The sequence below is a fragment of the Oryza glaberrima genome, chromosome 2 (assembly GCF_000147395.1).
Source record: "Oryza glaberrima chromosome 2, OglaRS2, whole genome shotgun sequence".
Taxonomy (NCBI): Eukaryota; Viridiplantae; Streptophyta; class Magnoliopsida; order Poales; family Poaceae; genus Oryza; species Oryza glaberrima.
The window spans coordinates 6,857,770-6,874,897 of record NC_068327.1 but is presented as its reverse complement, the minus strand read 5'-3'; the positions used below and the strand labels follow the sequence as shown (position 1 = coordinate 6,874,897).

Genomic DNA, 17,128 nt, shown 5'->3' with positions numbered 1-17,128 from the left:
TCAAAAGTCCTCACCCTTTAAATGTCGAATGACAGGCGCATCGCCCGTGTTACCCGGATGGATCCGGCGGGCCCCACGGTGCAACAAAGCGTGTAAGAGACTTCCAAGGCAAGCAACAAGACTTGCATTCGATGTGATTATCCTCCCTGAATAGGCTCGGTGGGCCCATGTGGTAACCCCTTGAGATATAAAAGGAGGTCCTGCCCTACTTAGGGAGGGGATAAGCCATTTTTCACTAGAGCAGTCTCCTGCACCTTATCATCAACACCTTCTACTCCAACAAGGAGATCTTGTAATCTCTCTTTTAGTCAGCATAATACAGGAGTAGAGTATTACGCTTCTTAGCGGCCCGAACATGTATAAACCACTGTTGTCTTTTTCCCCCGAGGGGTCCAATCTCCTCTGCTCTTCACCACAAGAAAACCTCAAGCTTCAATCACGGTCCCCCGCTGAATTGAAAAGGGGCCTCACGGTTCCCTGGTAGAGGAGTTCACTCTCCGACAGTAGCCTGCTACTCCTCTCTTTTCTCTTTTATCTTCTCGATATAGGTTTATAGCTGGCTTATAGTCCGCTATTGTACGCGCTGGAGCAGAAAAGAACATGGCCTAAAATTGATTGGAAAGATTAAGAGAATTGAATGCGAATTGGTACATCCTCGAGGACCAAGCGATAAATGTTCCCCTCCCCGCAGACAGACAGCCATGAGTAGTCATCAGGAAACCAGCAGCGAAAGAAAAGCGCGAGAGATCGATATCGATCGATCCCACATCATTTGGCCACCCCCACCCCCACCACCCCTCCCCTTCCATCCCCCATCGATCTCCTCCCCCCCATTCTTCCAGAACCTTCCAGAACCTCCTCCCGATCCCTCCCCTTCCCCTTCCCTTTCCCCCAGCGCCATGGTGTCGTGACGTCGGCGGCGGGAGCGGAAGATGGACCCCTCCTCCAAGTCCCCCGACGACGACGACCTCCGCCCCGAGGCGGAGGCGGCGAGGCGGCCGCAGCCGCAGCCGCAGCCGCGGGAGTGGCGGTTCGCGCAGGTCTTCGGGGAGCGCGCGGCGGGGGAGGACGTGCAGGAAGGTGAGAACGCGCCGACCCGCCCCCTTCCGCTGCTCGCCGCGTGCGTCGCGTGGTTCCGTGAGATCTGCCTCGGTCCGGGGCCAGGCGGGGCGGGACGTGGGAGGGTTTCGACGCGGGGTGGCCGCGCATTCCTCCGTGGGGGGGTTCGGATTCGAGGGAGGGGGGCGTGTGGCGGGGTGGCGAATCGAGGGGATTTCGCTGGTGATTTTTGAGGTTGTTCGTTGCGTAGGGTGGAGCCGTTCGTTCGTTCGTTCGTTCTTCTCGCAGCATATGTTCCGCAGAAGCGATCTAGGAGGGAGGACACGGGTTCACTGGTTAAATAAATAAATGGCTTTACCGAACTATGCCAGGTGCGGGAATGGATCACTTCCATGCGATGTAGTCTTTGCTCGCTAAGACTTTGTAGCTGGTAGTTAGTTAGTGTTTGTTGGTGAACCGAGATGTTTTTGTTTGCCATTAGAGTGGGTTTGTATGGATATGAGGAGGAAAGTGGGGGGTGGTGGATCTCCTGGACATAATGCCTCGTGCTTTACATCATGGCACTTTAGTGGGGAGTGTTGAAAGTCTGAATCTTTGTGCGATGATGTGTGGTGATTGTGTATTGCTCAAGTTTTTCTTATTCCTAGTGTCCTAGTATGATTTTGCTACAAATATATATTTATGAGCTTTGGCATGCTAAGTGGGATCACATAATAATTGAAAGTGATCCGCGGAGCCGCTGAGGGTAATGTTTGCGTTCTAAATGTTCTTTTAATGTGTTTATATGAGGGCTCATAAGTATGTCAAGGGCACAGTTATTTCCTATTTTCTTTCTCTACTTTCAATGGGCCATCTTCTCTTAGGCATGTGTGGATTATGTGATATATTGCTTCTTAGTAGATTTTCAATTTGTCCTGGTTCCATGGTTAGATGTGTTGGTTTGATAATGATTTCTCAATGAGTAGTGAGATAATTCTTGTAATCTTTTCCCCTGTAACAGATTTACATATGACCTGCCTGTGTTTCGCATGCTTGTTTTCGGCCTTTGACTTGCTCACATTAGCAGCACATCGTTTTCTTGTTTCAACCATAGCGGTCCATGATTAGCTTTCATTCAGGAATTCAGGATCTTCTACTTGTCTTCAGTTTGTAGTGTTATTCAATACACAAAATGCATTGGTACATAAGTATGATGGTGCAGTTTAGGGGAGGCAAAGTGTTACCTCTACCTATATGAATGCAGTAGCATAAAGCTGAAAATGCCTGCAAATTATAGCCCTATTGGATCCAGTTCTTCTACCTGTCGCATATTTAACATGATCAGCACCTACTAATATTGTGCTACTCCCTCCGTCCACATTATAAGTTGTTTTGGCCTCTCCATCCCTCGTCTAGATTCACTAGCATCCGGACGAATTTAGGCACATATATGAAGCACATGCATGGATCTATTCAAAACCCAAAATGTCTTATATTGTGAAACAGAGGAAGTATCATCCTTTTTCTAAACAGAAAATGCACTCCACTGCTGCGTAGCGGATGGAAAAAGTAAATCAATGCCAATTAATAATTGCACATAGTCGACAAAACTAAACAAGCAAGCTCAAATTTATCCAAATAGCAGTGATGTTTCTTACCTTTTTTTATCTTTTTTAGAGATTGCCATAGTCCTCACAAACCTTTTTGAATACTTCGTCCCAGTTTACTTAACATAAAATTGTCCGTTCTTCTCTTCAGTTCAAATGTACTGATGTTTGTGGTTTTATTCATTTTGCCCGAAAGTTGTGTCAAATGACTTGAGCATTGCTTTTTTCACAAGGCGTATTTGATATCATGATATGCATCTTAATTACATGTGTTTCTTGTTTCAGTTGACATCATCTCTGCAATTGAGTTTGACAAATCCGGTGACCATCTTGCCACTGGAGATAGAGGTGGTCGTGTAGTTTTATTTGAAAGGACTGACTCCAGGGATGTAAGTACCACACACTATCTAAGTCATGCAAGGTTTCTTGTTTAAATCTCTTGTTCTCATAGAAGTCAATTATATGCAGAGCGCTAGTCGGAGTGAACTTGAGAGACAAGATTACCCGATTGCCAGGCATCCTGAATTCCGTTACAAGACCGAATTTCAGAGTCATGAACCTGAGGTATGTGAAACTTAAAATGGTTATAATTATAGTGTCTCCCCTGGTCCATGAATCAGAGTGACATATATATCTCCCACAGTTGGACTGTATAATTTTGATAAGAATTTAGAAGTAACAAAAATATCTGATCTGATATATGTTTTTGCCCATGTTAGATTTCTTGGAAACCGAGTCAAGTCAGGCACTTAAACTTGAGAGTTTATAATAAAATTTCAAGTTGGAGGAAATCACATTATATTTTGAAACATAAGCGTAGGAAATTGCCAATTCTGACAGTACATACAATGGTAGGTAAAAAACATCCAGTTAGGTGTAATGTGGTAGTACCCTTCATCCATGAATATGTGCTGTTTGTAGATCCAACCTTATAAAAACAACATGATAGCGATCTTAATACATTATTGCTAAAAGTGTTTTCATGATGTTATAACATTTTTAACTTATGCTAATATATTAATTAACACGAAATTGATTGTCAAAGTTGTACAATGGAGACAGTATCAGAGTCTATAGCAACAGGATTGTCAAGCTTGTGCACCGATGACTGTATCAAGTCTGTAAGTGCACATAGGGGCAGATAGTATTAGTTATAGCAAAATTTTTCCTTTGCTTTGGTTGCAGGCTTCCAGAATTATCTTACCAAGCCATATGCACTGCATATTAGATTGTTATTAACTATCCTAACTTCTCAATTTGTTTTTCTGATTTATATGTAATCCATGTAGTTCGACTACCTAAAAAGTTTGGAAATAGAGGAGAAGATTAACAAGATCAAGTGGTGCCAAACAGCCAACAACGCCCTCTTTCTCTTATCTACAAATGATAAAACAATCAAGTATTGGAAGGTACAGTTGTGTCACGAAGCTTCCATGTTCATTTCGTTTCTTATGGGTATGATCACTTGCCTACATCGGTACTAGAAGTTTGCATCCGATATTTTAGTTTGCATAATGTTTTTGCCCCATGAGGCCATGAGTTATATTTATAATAAACTTATTTCAGAGTTTCTCCTGGTATGGACAGGATATTTCTTCACAGGCTGGTTCTATCAAGGAACACATGCTTTTCATTCATTGATCTTTACACATACAAATGAATCATACAATCGCTTCACAGTTTTAATTATTTGCATGCTATCTCTTTCTTTCTTTGTTCAGCTCTTATTACTTAAGCTATGTAGTATCAATACATTACAGTTTTACTATCTGTACAGGTGCAAGAGAGGAAAGTAAAACGAATTTCAGTGATGAATTTGAATACCTCTCAAAGTTCAGGCAATGGCACAACTTCTAGTTCGAGCAGCAGTAGTTCTAGAGCAATTCTTCCAAATGGTGGATGCTCAGAGAAGTTATACAACTTCCCAAACAACGACCTATTATTTCCTCCTGGAGGATGCACATCATTGCGTCTGCCTGTGGTAGTTGTACTTAACCCACTTTATTCATTATCTCATCTGTAATCGTGTTGTTCTGTACAGCACCAAATCTGGTGTTCGCATGTAAAATAAGTCTCCTTTTGGCATGAATACTTATAGATAGATTTTCTTCTTATGGCAAACTTCACATATGATTAAAATATATGAGTATTTATTTTCATTTACATATGCAGGTCACTGGCCAAGATTTGAACCTTGTACCAAGATGCCGGCGTGTATATTCACATGCTCATGATTACCATATTAATTCCATTTCAAATAATAGGTTAGCTACCTTCCTGATATTATGGATATCTGATCAGGCTTGTAATTTTGATTCTTGTTCTGTTGTTTTATTGGCTCCAAACTATTACACATTTACACTGCTTATTTATCTACTTTCTCATCTGTTTATGCGTGTATCTGTGTTTCTTTACTGATTTGTGCCTTATTTCCTGTGTGAGTTCTCTGAACCTACAATACTACTTCTGTATATTTTCAAATCATGAGCATGAAGCTAATATCATGTTCTCATGTTGTTTTACACCCAGTGACGGGGAGACATACATATCAGCAGATGATCTGCGAATAAATCTTTGGAACCTGGAAATTAGCAACCAAAGCTTTAATATTGTTGATGTGAAGCCTGCAAACATGGAGGATCTAACTGGTAAATTTTCCAGTGTGAGATAAACTAGGCATATGTTGTGGATTTGCCATTTGGCTTCCGGTTAATTTTAAATGTTAAACATACGAATGCTATCTGATTGGTCACTCGGTCCAATAACAAGATGTTCCATATATTATTAGTGGAGTAAGACACGTGGCAAAGTAACCGGAGTCCTTTTACCATGCAATCATTGGTATCCTACAACTACAAGTGTTGAATGTATGCAGGGTACTAGTTCTCTTGATATCCCTAATTACTAATTGCATTTCCCATGTGAATAACCTATTGTTGGAATGGCAACATGCATATCACTATGTATTAATTTGAAGTTTTCTCCCTATTTGGGTGGTCTGAAAATTGTCCATGCTCCATTATGGTTAAAGGTTAGATTGGATGAGAAAGCAAATTCTTGAGGAATCATCTGTCTGCATCTATATGTTGGTATACTTGCTAGCGTCTCCTTGCGAATGTATACACTTTGTAGCTCAGTGTTGACAATCGTATCTGGCAGCTTTCATGCAAGACTACAAAATAACGAATCAGAGTAGCCGTTGCTTTTTTTCTGGAAAATGGAGGAAGTTGAAATAAACATAAATGGATAATCTGTATAGTCCATTTTTGGTAGAACACAAAAACCGATATATTACTTGCATTTGTGATCCCCAATATATTTGTTGATCAGCTGATGCTGCCGCACCTTTGGCTATTGCTGTAAATTTTTGATCTTATGTCTGAAACAATTCTTGTTCATTCTGTTCTTTATGTGTTCTGTGGCAACATGCTTCACATGTTAATAAATTCTGTGCAATTTCAGAGGTGATCACATGTGCGGAGTTCCACCCAACTCATTGTAATACATTAGCCTATAGTAGCTCGAAGGGCTCTATCAGGCTTATTGATCTGCGGCAATCAGCACTATGTGACAACCATGCTAAGTTGTTAGTAACTCCCTTGCACTTCCTAATGGAACATTTATCATTGTTTAGAAGGAAATGTTCGATGGAATTAAAAAGTTGCAAATGTTTGAAGTTAAGTTTTATATGGCTAAAATCTGCACAAGCTGTTCTCTAAAATAAAGTGCGCATTCTGTGCAGATTTGAGGAGCATGAAGCACCTGGATCGAGATCCTTTTTTACAGAGATAATTGCATCGGTTTCAGATATAAAATTTGCAAGGGATGGAAGGCACATTCTTAGTCGTGATTATATGACTCTCAAGGTCTGTAGCTGTCCTATTCGTTTGATTTTCTTAGGCTTTTGCTTTTTATATAAATTGACAAGTTGGCACTGATTTTATTTAAAAGTTGTGTCAACATGCTCATCTTGCATTGTCTTTTGTTGTATTTCATCTTTTGATAGGTTGAATTGGCATGTAAATTAGCTGTATTCAGTACATATGCATTTGCATTTCTCTTGTTCTGCAACCCTCAGTTTTCACTTATCTTCAATTACAGTTGCTTGAACCTTTCCTTTGGTCTCTGCATCGTATGGTTATTTTTAATCCCAACTAAGTGGTCGGCCAGAAAGAAATATTAGCTTTAGTAATACTTTCACTTAGTCCTTAGGATCATGGACACCATTTTTCTCGTCTTGTTTTGTCCAAAAATGGCATTTGTACCAAAACAACTCTTAAGAGTTTAGACATTCTAGACCATAGTTAAGTTCTTGCTAAAACTTTTATATATTCTGCAGCTGATTCTAATATTACGTATCATATTAAGTGGTTTACTGCTTGGAATGTCATTAGTCCGTTGCTCCTTTTCTTTCTTCAGTTTTGGGATATAAACATGGATTCAGGCCCAGTTGCAACTTTCCAAGTTCATGAATATTTAAGACCTAAGGTGAAGTTTCGTAACCTGAATGATGGCTGTTAAGACATGCCACAATCTAATGCCGTGCTAATTTCATCTTTTGCAGCTCTGTGATCTATATGAAAATGATTCAATATTTGACAAATTTGAATGTTGTCTGAGTGGGGATGGACTTCGTGTTGCAACTGGCTCTTACAGGTATCTGCTTGTTCTCATTATGAGTTACCAATGCCGCTAACTATTATTTTATTTGGAACTACTATATGTTAACTCTCCTTGTGGTGCCTTCAACTGCAGCAATTTATTTCGTGTTTTTGGTTGTACTCCTGGAAGTGCGGAGGCAACCACCTTGGAAGCAAGCAGAAATCCTATGAGGTTTGTTTATATTATTGTGAGCTGGTGTTATTTATACTCGACCTACATATGGACTATCCCTCTGTATCAGCCGTCTCCTGTTTGGCTGTGCCCCTTGATTTCCTGTCTTAAGTTAGCTCAGTACTGCTGCCTAATTTTCCTCTAATTTTGGCACTACCTACAAAGAAGAAAAAAAAGAATATTTTATTTGAGTTTCCTTTGTCAAAGTTGGTTGGATTGCCAATCATTCAACATAGATGACCAGTGGCTATTTAATAGTAGGTATAAACACGTCATGTCTACACCAACCCAACACATACTCAAATGCAGACTTTTGTTTTTCCAAACCTTGCTAAACTTCGTTTCTATTGTTGGAATTGAAAACCATAGGCGCCAGGTTGCTAATCCAACAAGGCCTGCACGGACCCTGACCTCATTGACCCGTGCCGTGAGGAGAGGTATATGACTATTTTCTCTTTAGACTTATTAGTTTCAGCCACATTCATGGACTAGGACTGGTCCAGTTCTCATTCCCTTCTCTCATCACATTAGCTCATATGAAACAGGTGGGGAAAATCCGGGAGTTGATGCTAATGGAAATTCTTACGATCTTTCAACAAAGTTGCTCCATCTTGCATGGCACCCAACTGAGAATTCCATCGCGTGTGCTGCTGCAAATAGCTTGTACATGTACTATGCATAGATAACAGGCTAGAGAGAAAATTGTTTTTTGGTTTGGTTGACGTGAAAGCCTTCTACTTTCACATGCAACCAGGGAGATGGTGCAAAGGACATTGTTGTCAATTTCATGACTGGGGCCAAAAGAGGCAGTCGGTTTCCACGAGACCACTCCCGATGCTACTTGCGACAGTAGCAGGCTGCTCCGTTCCGATTCTTTAGTAAATGTTAAATATATCTAATCATATCAACATTTTTGGTCCCAAGATATGATTGTAGCTGCCTTGTAGCCAGAATCAGCTGTCGAAAGATAAAGCAGAAGATAGGCGATGCTGATGCTAATTTCACCGAAGGTCACAGAAAATATCTGCTTAACAGGGCTGTAAGATTTTTTTTCTTTTCTTTTTCATTTCTTCACATGTAATGCCACCTAGCCAGGGCTAACAACCATCTCTTGTCATGAACATCCAAATCTTTGAACATAAAATTTTACTACAGTTATTGTAGCTATTCTTTGCTGCCCTGTTCATTCATTAATCTACACGTGATCAAAATTTGTGACTTGTATCACCTTCGATTCTTCTTAACCCTCCCGTAAACCGAAATGTGTATAACACAAAGATATGAATACAATTCATGGACATTTTGGTTTCCAAGAAAAAATTAATCTGTAGCCGATCATACCCAGAAATTTGATTTTTAGCCATCTTCTGAGGAAGATTGGTTGGTGCCAACTGGAAGAAGGTGAGATAGAAGTTGCAGGTGCAGCTTCAGCTACTTCCTGGAGAACGGTGGTTTCTCTTTCACAGTGTTTGGTTTCGTTTGCCTGCTGTTAATTGCTTGGCACCTTTTCAACCCCCTGCTGCTGTCACTCAACTCTTGAGCCTCCGTGCAAGTTGAGCTACGTTTACACTTTCCAGTTTACCCGGTGCTTGCCTGTATGCGTCTGAGCTTTGGAATGAATTCGGATCAATCCAACGTTTTTCTGTCTTCTTTTATCAGTTTGGGGACCCAGTAATTAATCTTTGACAGGCAATGTCATGTGAAGTTATTAGTTGTTCCTGACCTTGACGACGCTCCTGTTTGAACGCAGAAGCGTGTGACCTCGACACTTAGGCCCGGTTTTTCAACCGGGCTTATCTTCTTCCACCGATGTAATTCCAGTTATAATAAGTTTTTATAGTAGAGGTCGCTAGGTGCACACTTGCTGGCTGGCGTTTGTTGTGTCACCTTCTTCTCTGCAAAACTGTCATGTTGTTGGCAGTGGCGGCTGCACCCTCACTGTCATGTTTTTTGCTGGTTTTTGGCGCCAACACTGTCTACTAGAAGGCCATCCCTACCGTGCAACTCTACCCCCTGTGCCACCTCATCCTTTTGGGGTGAGACACCGTCGCGTTCGCCATTGTCGTTATCCTTATCTTTCAGCTGGGGGCTCGCGAAGATCGATCGCAACCCTTCTCCTTCCATATTGTAGCTACCGTCGCATCGACCGTTTGTTAACCTGTTTGGTTCTTACTTCCGCCCACCGTTATTCTTCTTCTCACATGGTTTTCTGAACTGTAAATATAGTGAGGCTGTGTTGCTTCCTATGGGTTGGGAGCTCATCTCGTGCAAATGAAAAACGGAGTGGTTCATTAGCACGTGATTAATTAAGTATTAGCTATTTTTTTAAAAAAATGGATCAATACGATTTTTTTAAATAACTTTCATATAGAAACTTTTTTTAAAAAACACACCGTTTAGCAGTTTGAAAAGCGTGCGCGGAACACAAGAGAGAGGGGTTGGGAACACTGAACAAAAGAATACAGCCTTAAGACACACGCTCACTCCACAGTCCACACCACACGCATACATTGATGCGCACGTCGAACACATTATTATTTTTTAATCTAAAAAACTTGGAGGATCTACTTTTGCCTTCGGTGTACGAGTAACGTACAGTCCAATTAAATAGGTCCTTGTGTACCTTTTGTATAACCAAGATCAACCAAAAGTAGTTTTAGGCAAAGTGGGGAAAACCGAAGCAGGGAGCAACACAACTGTGATACAATCCCCCTTCGCACATGGTTTTGTCAAGGCTATCATGGCATTTTCCTCTTCCTATTTCCCCTCTTGTCACTCTCGCCCTCGAACCCAATCTTAATCGATATTAACACGTGTCAAGTTGGTGGCTATAAGATGAATTCGGAATACAAACAAATACTTTAAACATATAGGAGGTGATGGTACATTGAGTACTCACAGAGTCACAAGTCAAAACTCAAGTGAGAAAACACACGAATTACTTCTAGCAATCACCCAAAGAATTTATATTGAAGGGGAAAAGAACGCAAGCACCCAATACCAAGCCGGTCAAGTGGGCCCCACTAGCCTCTGCTGGTGTGCTGCTGCCCCGTATGGATAGAGTCAAATCCTCCAACGCCCCCCTAATACAAGTGTCTCTCTACGTAATTAATGGTGTAGAGAATGTGCTGCTTGTACAGCTCCAAGACGTGGACATGATTTTGGGGCATCAAACGTCAAACCTTATGCTGATTACTGCATAATCCCATCTAGAGTGCATACATTGCATCATAAATTATACTCTATCCTAAAATATACCAAAGTTTTTAATTTTTATCACAGATATTAAGAAATAGATAAAAAAAACTTGTTGCTTTCTCCGGATGAATGAGCGATATGTCTAGACTATTAGAGATAGTATATAGATCATTTAATGGTAAAAATATCTTTTACATGTAATAAGCTGCTATATTTGAGATAAACTTTAAACATTAGGATTTGTTATATTTTGTAACAGAGAGAGTAGTATTTAGGATCGTACTAATAACCGGTAAATGATTTGTTGTCCCCTCTAAAAATTGAACGGTTCAACATTCAAACAGTTCAGTCCCCATCACGTCGATTGATCGGCGGCATCCAAATGCTGCCCAAATCCACTGTTCTTCCAGTGCACGCATCTGAATTCTGACCATTGATTCCTCACATGTCGTTTTGGGGGTCCCGAATTCAATTCACTACTTGGAATTTGCCGGTTTGGAAACCAGAATCGGAGATCGAATTTCGGCTTCTCCGTCGAGGCGCCGCTGGATTTGTCTAGTCTTTGAACCGCGTGGTTTTGTTGTTCTTCTGTGACCCGGTCCCACCTCGGCTCTGACCGGTGGGGCCCCTGGCTTGCTGACGCGGGCCCACGCTGGCCTTTTTGGTCTAGAACACAGTTCACTCACCGTACGCCGTACGGTCATGCCTCGTTGAAAAGTACTGCAAACCCTGATTTCCGTGTACAACGTTTGACCGTCTATTTTATTTAAAAAAATTATAAAAAAATTAAAAAGACAAGTCACGCATAAAATATTAATCATGTTTTATCATCTAACGACAATGAAAATACAAATTATAAAAAAATTTCATATAAGATGGATAGTCAAAGTTGGACACGGAAACCCAGAGTTTGCCTTATTTTGGGACGGAGGGAGTACCTCCGTCCCAAAATAAGTGCAGCCATGGATATCCGTGCCCAACGTTTGACCGTCTGTCTTATTTGAAAAATTTGTGAAAAATTTAAAAATATTTAGTCACACATAAAGTACTATTCATATTTTATCATCTAATAGCAATAAAAATACTAATCATAAAATTTTTTCAAATAAGACGAACGGTCAAACGTTGAACGTGAATAGTACAAAACTGCACTTATTTTGGGACGGAGGGAGTATAGGAGAATGTAGCCGCCTCGATTGAAATTCTGAGATGCAATGGAGCCGTCTGGATTGAAATGCGTATTGCACAAGAGCTAGTTCCATTTTGTGGTGGATCTTTTGTTTGGTTAAATTTTGCTCATGTGCTAATTTGAGGGCCACAAACTAAGCCTTCAGCTTTGTTTTGAACAAGCCTCCCGCGCACACTATCAAAGTGGTCCAAATAGATCCTTAGGCTGTGTTCGGGAGGAGGGGTTGGAAACCACTCCTCTCCGGCACGCAAAGCGAAGCTCGTATTATTGCATGATTAATTAAGTATTAACTATTTTTTTGAAAAATGGATTAATATAATTTTTTAAAACAACTTTCAGAAAAATTTTGTATAAATCACACCGTTTAGCAATTTAAAAAGCGTGCGCGTGGAAAACGAGAGAGGTGGGTTCGAAAAATGAGGGAAAGAACAGCCAGCTTCTAAATCACTCATTTAACATCACCGTTTTATATAAAAGAAAATCGCCCCCTAGAGTAGTTTTAAAGAGTTGTTTTGCTGATATGGACTTGCTTTAAAACAATTTTACAGCTCTATATTACTTCCTCCGTTCAGAATGCAAGTCATTATAGCATTTCCCCCATTCATATTGATGTTAATGAATCTAGACATATATGTCTAGATTCGTCATTCTAGCATTTCCCCTATTCATATTGATGTTAATGAATCTGGGAGAAATGCTAGAATGACTTGCATTGTGAAACGGATGGAGTAGTATGTTCAAAACATTGTTGCACCTTAAAAAAAATGTTGCTATGTAAAAGTCAACAAACATTTTTATTAGTTTTGCCTTTTACCATTGGATAGCTTGAGCTTCAAGCTCTTCCCCACAATGATAGGGTTTAATGTCCTAATTGGCCGTTTGGGTTTTATGTAGGGTTTTAGTGTTATAGTTGATTTTTAGCTCTTCCCCACAACGATAGGGTTTAATGTCCTAGTTAGCCGTTTGGGTTTTATGTAGGGTTTTGGTGTTCTAGTTGTTTTTTGTGGTTTTGTCTCGTGACTCAGCCATGTCTAAGCTTATTGGCAATGATAATAAGGCCGTGTTTAGTTCCAAAGGTTTTTTTTTCCAAACTTCCAATTTTTCCAGCACATCAAAACTTTCCTACACACAAGCTTTCAACTTTTCCGTCACATCGTCCCAATTTCAACTAAACTTCTAATTTCAGTGTGAACTAAACACAACCTAAGATTAAAAGTTTAGTAAAAAACACTGGAAATAGAAAAAGAAATGTAAAAGGAACATATCTACACCGTCATAGCCAAGTATTTACATTTTTGTCGAGGTATTTACAATGGCATTCCAAAGTTCCAAATTGCCAACAAGCAATTGGTATCTCACAAACAGCATCAGATTGGCTGATTGCCATTCTTCAGCCATTACAATCTCTCCCCTCACTATGATCATCATCAAAAGTAAAAACAACTTTTTTTCCCTCTCTTTTCTTGGCAACATTTGCATTTTCGCAATTGCCTCTCTTTTTTCCCCAATCTTCTCTAAACTATGTTACAATAGACTATAGCTATATTTGTCTATTAATTTGTACTCCCTCCGTCCAAAAAAGAGTCTAATTCTAGCGATGAATCTGGACACACATGTATTATGTATCCAAGTTCATTGCGAGGATTTGGTTTTTCCAGGGACGGAGGTCGTAGGTATTTGCAGCACATCAAGATCAACAAAAACTGCAAACAAACACGGATAATATCGAGCTCGCCGGAGCGGGAGCTTCAGCTCGCCGGCGGCGTGGCCGCGGCGGCCCTGCGCGCCTTCCTGGCCGCCGCCGCGGCGGCGGCGGAGGCGGCGGCGGCGGTGCCGAGGGTGTGGTCGTGGAGGAAGAGGCAGACGGCGGAGCAGTCGTCCACCCTGGACGTCGGGAACTTGGCCCGCCACCGCTGCACGGCGGCCTCCACCACCGCCTTCGACGCGTGCTGCTTCCGCGGCGTCGCGCACACGATGGACACCACCTCCTCGTTGCTCAGCACGTCCCACACCCCGTCCGTGGCGAGCACCATGAACAGGTCGGCGCCCGTCACGCGCCGCGACGTCACCTCCGGCGCCGAGATCACGCCGTGCCGCTTCAGCCTCATGTCGCCCAGCGACCTCGCCATGGCGAGCCCCGGCGAGTTCTCCCCGGGGAGCCACACCCGCATCACCCCTGGCTCGTCCTTCAGCCCGAACACCCTCCCCCCGCTCCGCTTGATCCTCGCCGCCTCCTCCGGCACGCTCGGCTTGTGGTCCACCGTCAGCTGCACCGCCTGGAGGTAGCCGGTGTCCGACATGGTGGCGAGCACCGCCCTCGAGTCGCCGAGGTTGGCGATGATGAGGTCCCTGCCCTGCTTGATGGCGCACACCGCCGTCGTGCCGCTGAACGCGCAGTCGAGGTTCGGCTGGAGCTTGAGCTCGCCGTCCATGGCGGCGAACGCGTTGGCGCACGCCTGCCTCCACTCCTCCAGCATCTGCGCCGACGCCGACGCCGACGGCTGCGGCGACGAGTTGCCGCTGCTGTCCGTGGACGACGACCGCGCCGCGTCGTCGCTGAACGCGGCGTCGTCGACGTCGTCGTCGTCGGCGGCGGCCAGGAGCAGCGCGTTCCGGTGGCTCAGGATCATGAACGGCAGGTAGTCCCTCACCAGCTTGCTGATGAATTGCCCGCACCGGCCATGGCCGTCGAACACGCCGCAGAACACGCCGTCCTCCATGCCGAATCCCTGACAAACCCAAGAAACACTCATCAGCTTCAGAATCCAGACCACATTGCATCTTTGCATTGCATGTGAGGTTTGATCACTCAAAGATTCTAAAAAACTTGCAAGTTTTTCAGATATTCTCCTGATGATGAGAACATCTCGAGATTGATGATGCTCTGCTGTTAACAAATTAGGATTGTAATATAGGTAGGTGAGATTAGTGGTGTTTGTTAAAAAAAGGGCAAACTTTCTGGAGAAGATTTGGGAACATCATGGTGTGTGTGCCTAGAGATTGGGACACATGAAGTACAATCATTGAGCAGGAAAAGTCTAAAGTGATTACACTTTTTTTTGAAGTGCAAAACTGTCCTTTGGCAGATCACATCTAGTAACAGCTATTGCTAGATTAGCACAAACCTAGCTGTACTACTAATCACTGTTCATGATCTCAAGTTGTCTGATTAACCCCCTTGACCTTTTGACAGTTTTCCTTCACCACCTCTCTTCCCAAGAAGTAAAATTGGAATAGCTTGTCAGGTTCTAAACAGTTTGTCAACTTCTAAACTAATTTTTTAGTGTTAATGATTGGTTGTAACAACATGGAGAGGGAATTTGTTCTTACAGGGTGAAAGAAAAAAATACCAAAGATTATATTCTTTTTCGTGGGAATATTGTGAAGTGAAGAAATTGGAAAGTCAAGAAGGTAACCAAGGGGATAAGACTTGGCCAAGACCAACCAAAATTACATTTCTCCTTGTCAAGGTTAATATATTCATGATTAGACATGGAAGAAAAGAAAATTAAACGCAATATTTTAACCCCTCAAGAACGAATCCATCCATCCCCACTATTCAACTAAATATCTACTACTTTACACAGCCACAAGAACTTTCAAGAAATGGAAAAAAAAGAATGAAAACAAGGCTGATAGCCCCAAAATTCTGCAGCCAGAATCAAGAACAGAACACCCCCAACAAGAGGCAATCATTGCACACCACACATCACACCTACAAATAATTCAACAAGAAAGGTACTAATTCTACCATACCAAGCAAAAACCAAGCAATTCTGCAAGGGAAAGAAAAGATTTTTCTCTATTTCTACCAATTACTCTACTAACTCTTCCTTCAAAAAAAAAAAGGTAGTGAACTAACTGCTGGCCTAATAAGCTCATGGAAGCTCAAATCATGGACTCAAGAACATCCTGAAGCCCTGAACTAATCTGAACCCTTTTGAGTACAAAACCAAACAATTGGCCTGAGCAGCCTCATCAAGAGGAGAAATTGAGCAGATTGATCTGAGCTGAGCACATCAAACAGAAAGCAAAGATTCAGAGACAGAGAGTAAAGAACTGAAGATGGTACCTGGCAGAGGATGACAGAGTCCTGGTTGGGGCCTTTCTTGCCCCTCTGGGAGAAGAGGGAGGCCACCTTCCTAGCCCCACTCTTCATCTCCCTATCACCCCTTCCTTGCTCATCCTTCACATACACAATGCTCTCATCTGTCTCATGAACATGCTCCAGCTGCTCTGAAGATGCACAGATCCCCATCCAATGATTCTGAATCTTTCTTGTCTCTTGAGAAAGAAAAGCTCAAGGAGAGCAGAGAGTGCAGGAAGGAAGCTGTGCTGTGGCTGCTGCTAAGACAGGGTATTTAAACCAAGAGGAGGTGAGGATGATGATGCAAATTGCAAAGGGGGTGATGAGGATGTCAGGACGAAAAGGAGGAGGAGAAGAAGAGAGCTGCTCAGCAGCAAGCGACGCCAACAAAGAGCAGCAGCTTCTTGTGGGGGTCTTAAAAGGATGGAAGATTAAATAAACTCAATAATGGATGCCAGAGGTGGAGAACTGGAGATGTCATGAGCAAACCTTTTTTTTTTTTCTTTCGGTGCCATTGGTCTGACTTTGGTTTTTTAAAGGACAAAATGGATAGTATATGAATATGGCGTATATGTTTTCAAGTTTTTAAAAGATTCTTTTTCGCAAAAAAAAATGTTTAAAAGATTTTGGTATATCATAGAGATCTTTTAGCAACAAATCAACTTAATTCTTCGGATTTACAAATATTTTGTACGAATCTTTTCGATTCTTTAGCAACAAATCAGCTTAATCCACCGAAATTACAATACTTTACATGAATATTTTCTATCGATTCTTTGGACGTTTTCTTAGGATGATTAGACGTAAGGTTTGGATTACCGGTATTTGCCGAAATAATGTAACCCTCAAATTGATGCTCTATTACACAAAAGATTTTTTTTTATATGTTAATGAATCTAGACATATATATATATATATATAAATTCATTAACACACACACATATATATATATATATATATATATAGAATGTGAACAATGCTAGAAAGTCTCAATGGAGAGAGTAACATCTTATAAGAAGACCACATTTGAACTTTTCTAAGCTTTATTGAAGTGATAACCCTTCGAGCGGTAACCACTTCATAGCTCTACTCTAGGCAGGCTATTAGGAGAAGGCGAGAAAAGTGTAACCCCAAAAACGTGAGTGTAATTGCAAACACATGTCGCATAATATATTC

The 17,128-nt window shown here is 41.8% G+C and overlaps 2 protein-coding genes across 3 annotated transcripts; one reads left to right on the top strand and one right to left on the bottom strand.

The window, feature by feature from the left end:
- The first annotated feature begins 786 nt into the window (after positions 1 to 786).
- LOC127763072 (serine/threonine protein phosphatase 2A 55 kDa regulatory subunit B beta isoform) lies at positions 787 to 8,648 on the top strand. Of its 2 annotated transcripts, none has more exons than XM_052287655.1 (14): positions 787 to 1,080; positions 2,931 to 3,034; positions 3,114 to 3,209; positions 3,935 to 4,054; positions 4,423 to 4,626; positions 4,818 to 4,909; positions 5,175 to 5,293; positions 6,108 to 6,231; positions 6,388 to 6,511; positions 7,065 to 7,133; positions 7,210 to 7,301; positions 7,401 to 7,478; positions 7,848 to 7,915; positions 8,024 to 8,648. In XM_052287655.1, exons 1-14 carry the CDS (start codon positions 933 to 935, stop codon positions 8,158 to 8,160), a joined length of 1,575 nt encoding a protein of 524 aa, XP_052143615.1. In that variant the 5' UTR covers positions 787 to 932; the 3' UTR covers positions 8,161 to 8,648. The 2 variants fall into 2 exon arrangements, with proteins under 2 accessions (XP_052143615.1, XP_052143614.1); XM_052287654.1 differs by having other exon boundaries at positions 795 to 1,080; positions 4,423 to 4,629.
- Positions 8,649 to 13,100: 4,452 nt separating this feature from the next.
- Positions 13,101 to 16,376, bottom strand: LOC127764230 (probable protein phosphatase 2C 12). Its single transcript, XM_052289082.1, has 2 exons — positions 15,938 to 16,376; positions 13,101 to 14,594 (listed from the first exon to the last, which is right to left on the bottom strand). Exons 1-2 carry the CDS (start codon positions 16,121 to 16,123, stop codon positions 13,614 to 13,616), a joined length of 1,167 nt encoding a protein of 388 aa, XP_052145042.1. The 5' UTR covers positions 16,124 to 16,376; the 3' UTR covers positions 13,101 to 13,613.
- Between the last annotated feature and the right edge of the window lie 752 nt (positions 16,377 to 17,128).

Coding starts and splice junctions, on each gene's coding strand:
- LOC127763072 (XM_052287654.1), top strand. CDS start 933: ATGGACCCCTCCTCCAAGTCCCCCGACGACGACGACCTCCGCCCCGAG. Junction 1,081..2,930: donor GGGGGAGGACGTGCAGGAAG/GTGAGAACGCGC, acceptor TTCTTGTTTCAG/TTGACATCATCTCTGCAATT. Junction 6,232..6,387: donor TGTGACAACCATGCTAAGTT/GTTAGTAACTCC, acceptor CATTCTGTGCAG/ATTTGAGGAGCATGAAGCAC.
- LOC127764230 (XM_052289082.1), bottom strand. CDS start 16,123: ATGGGGATCTGTGCATCTTCAGAGCAGCTGGAGCATGTTCATGAGACA. Junction 14,595..15,937: donor ACTCTGTCATCCTCTGCCAG/GTACCATCTTCA, acceptor TGGGTTTGTCAG/GGATTCGGCATGGAGGACGG.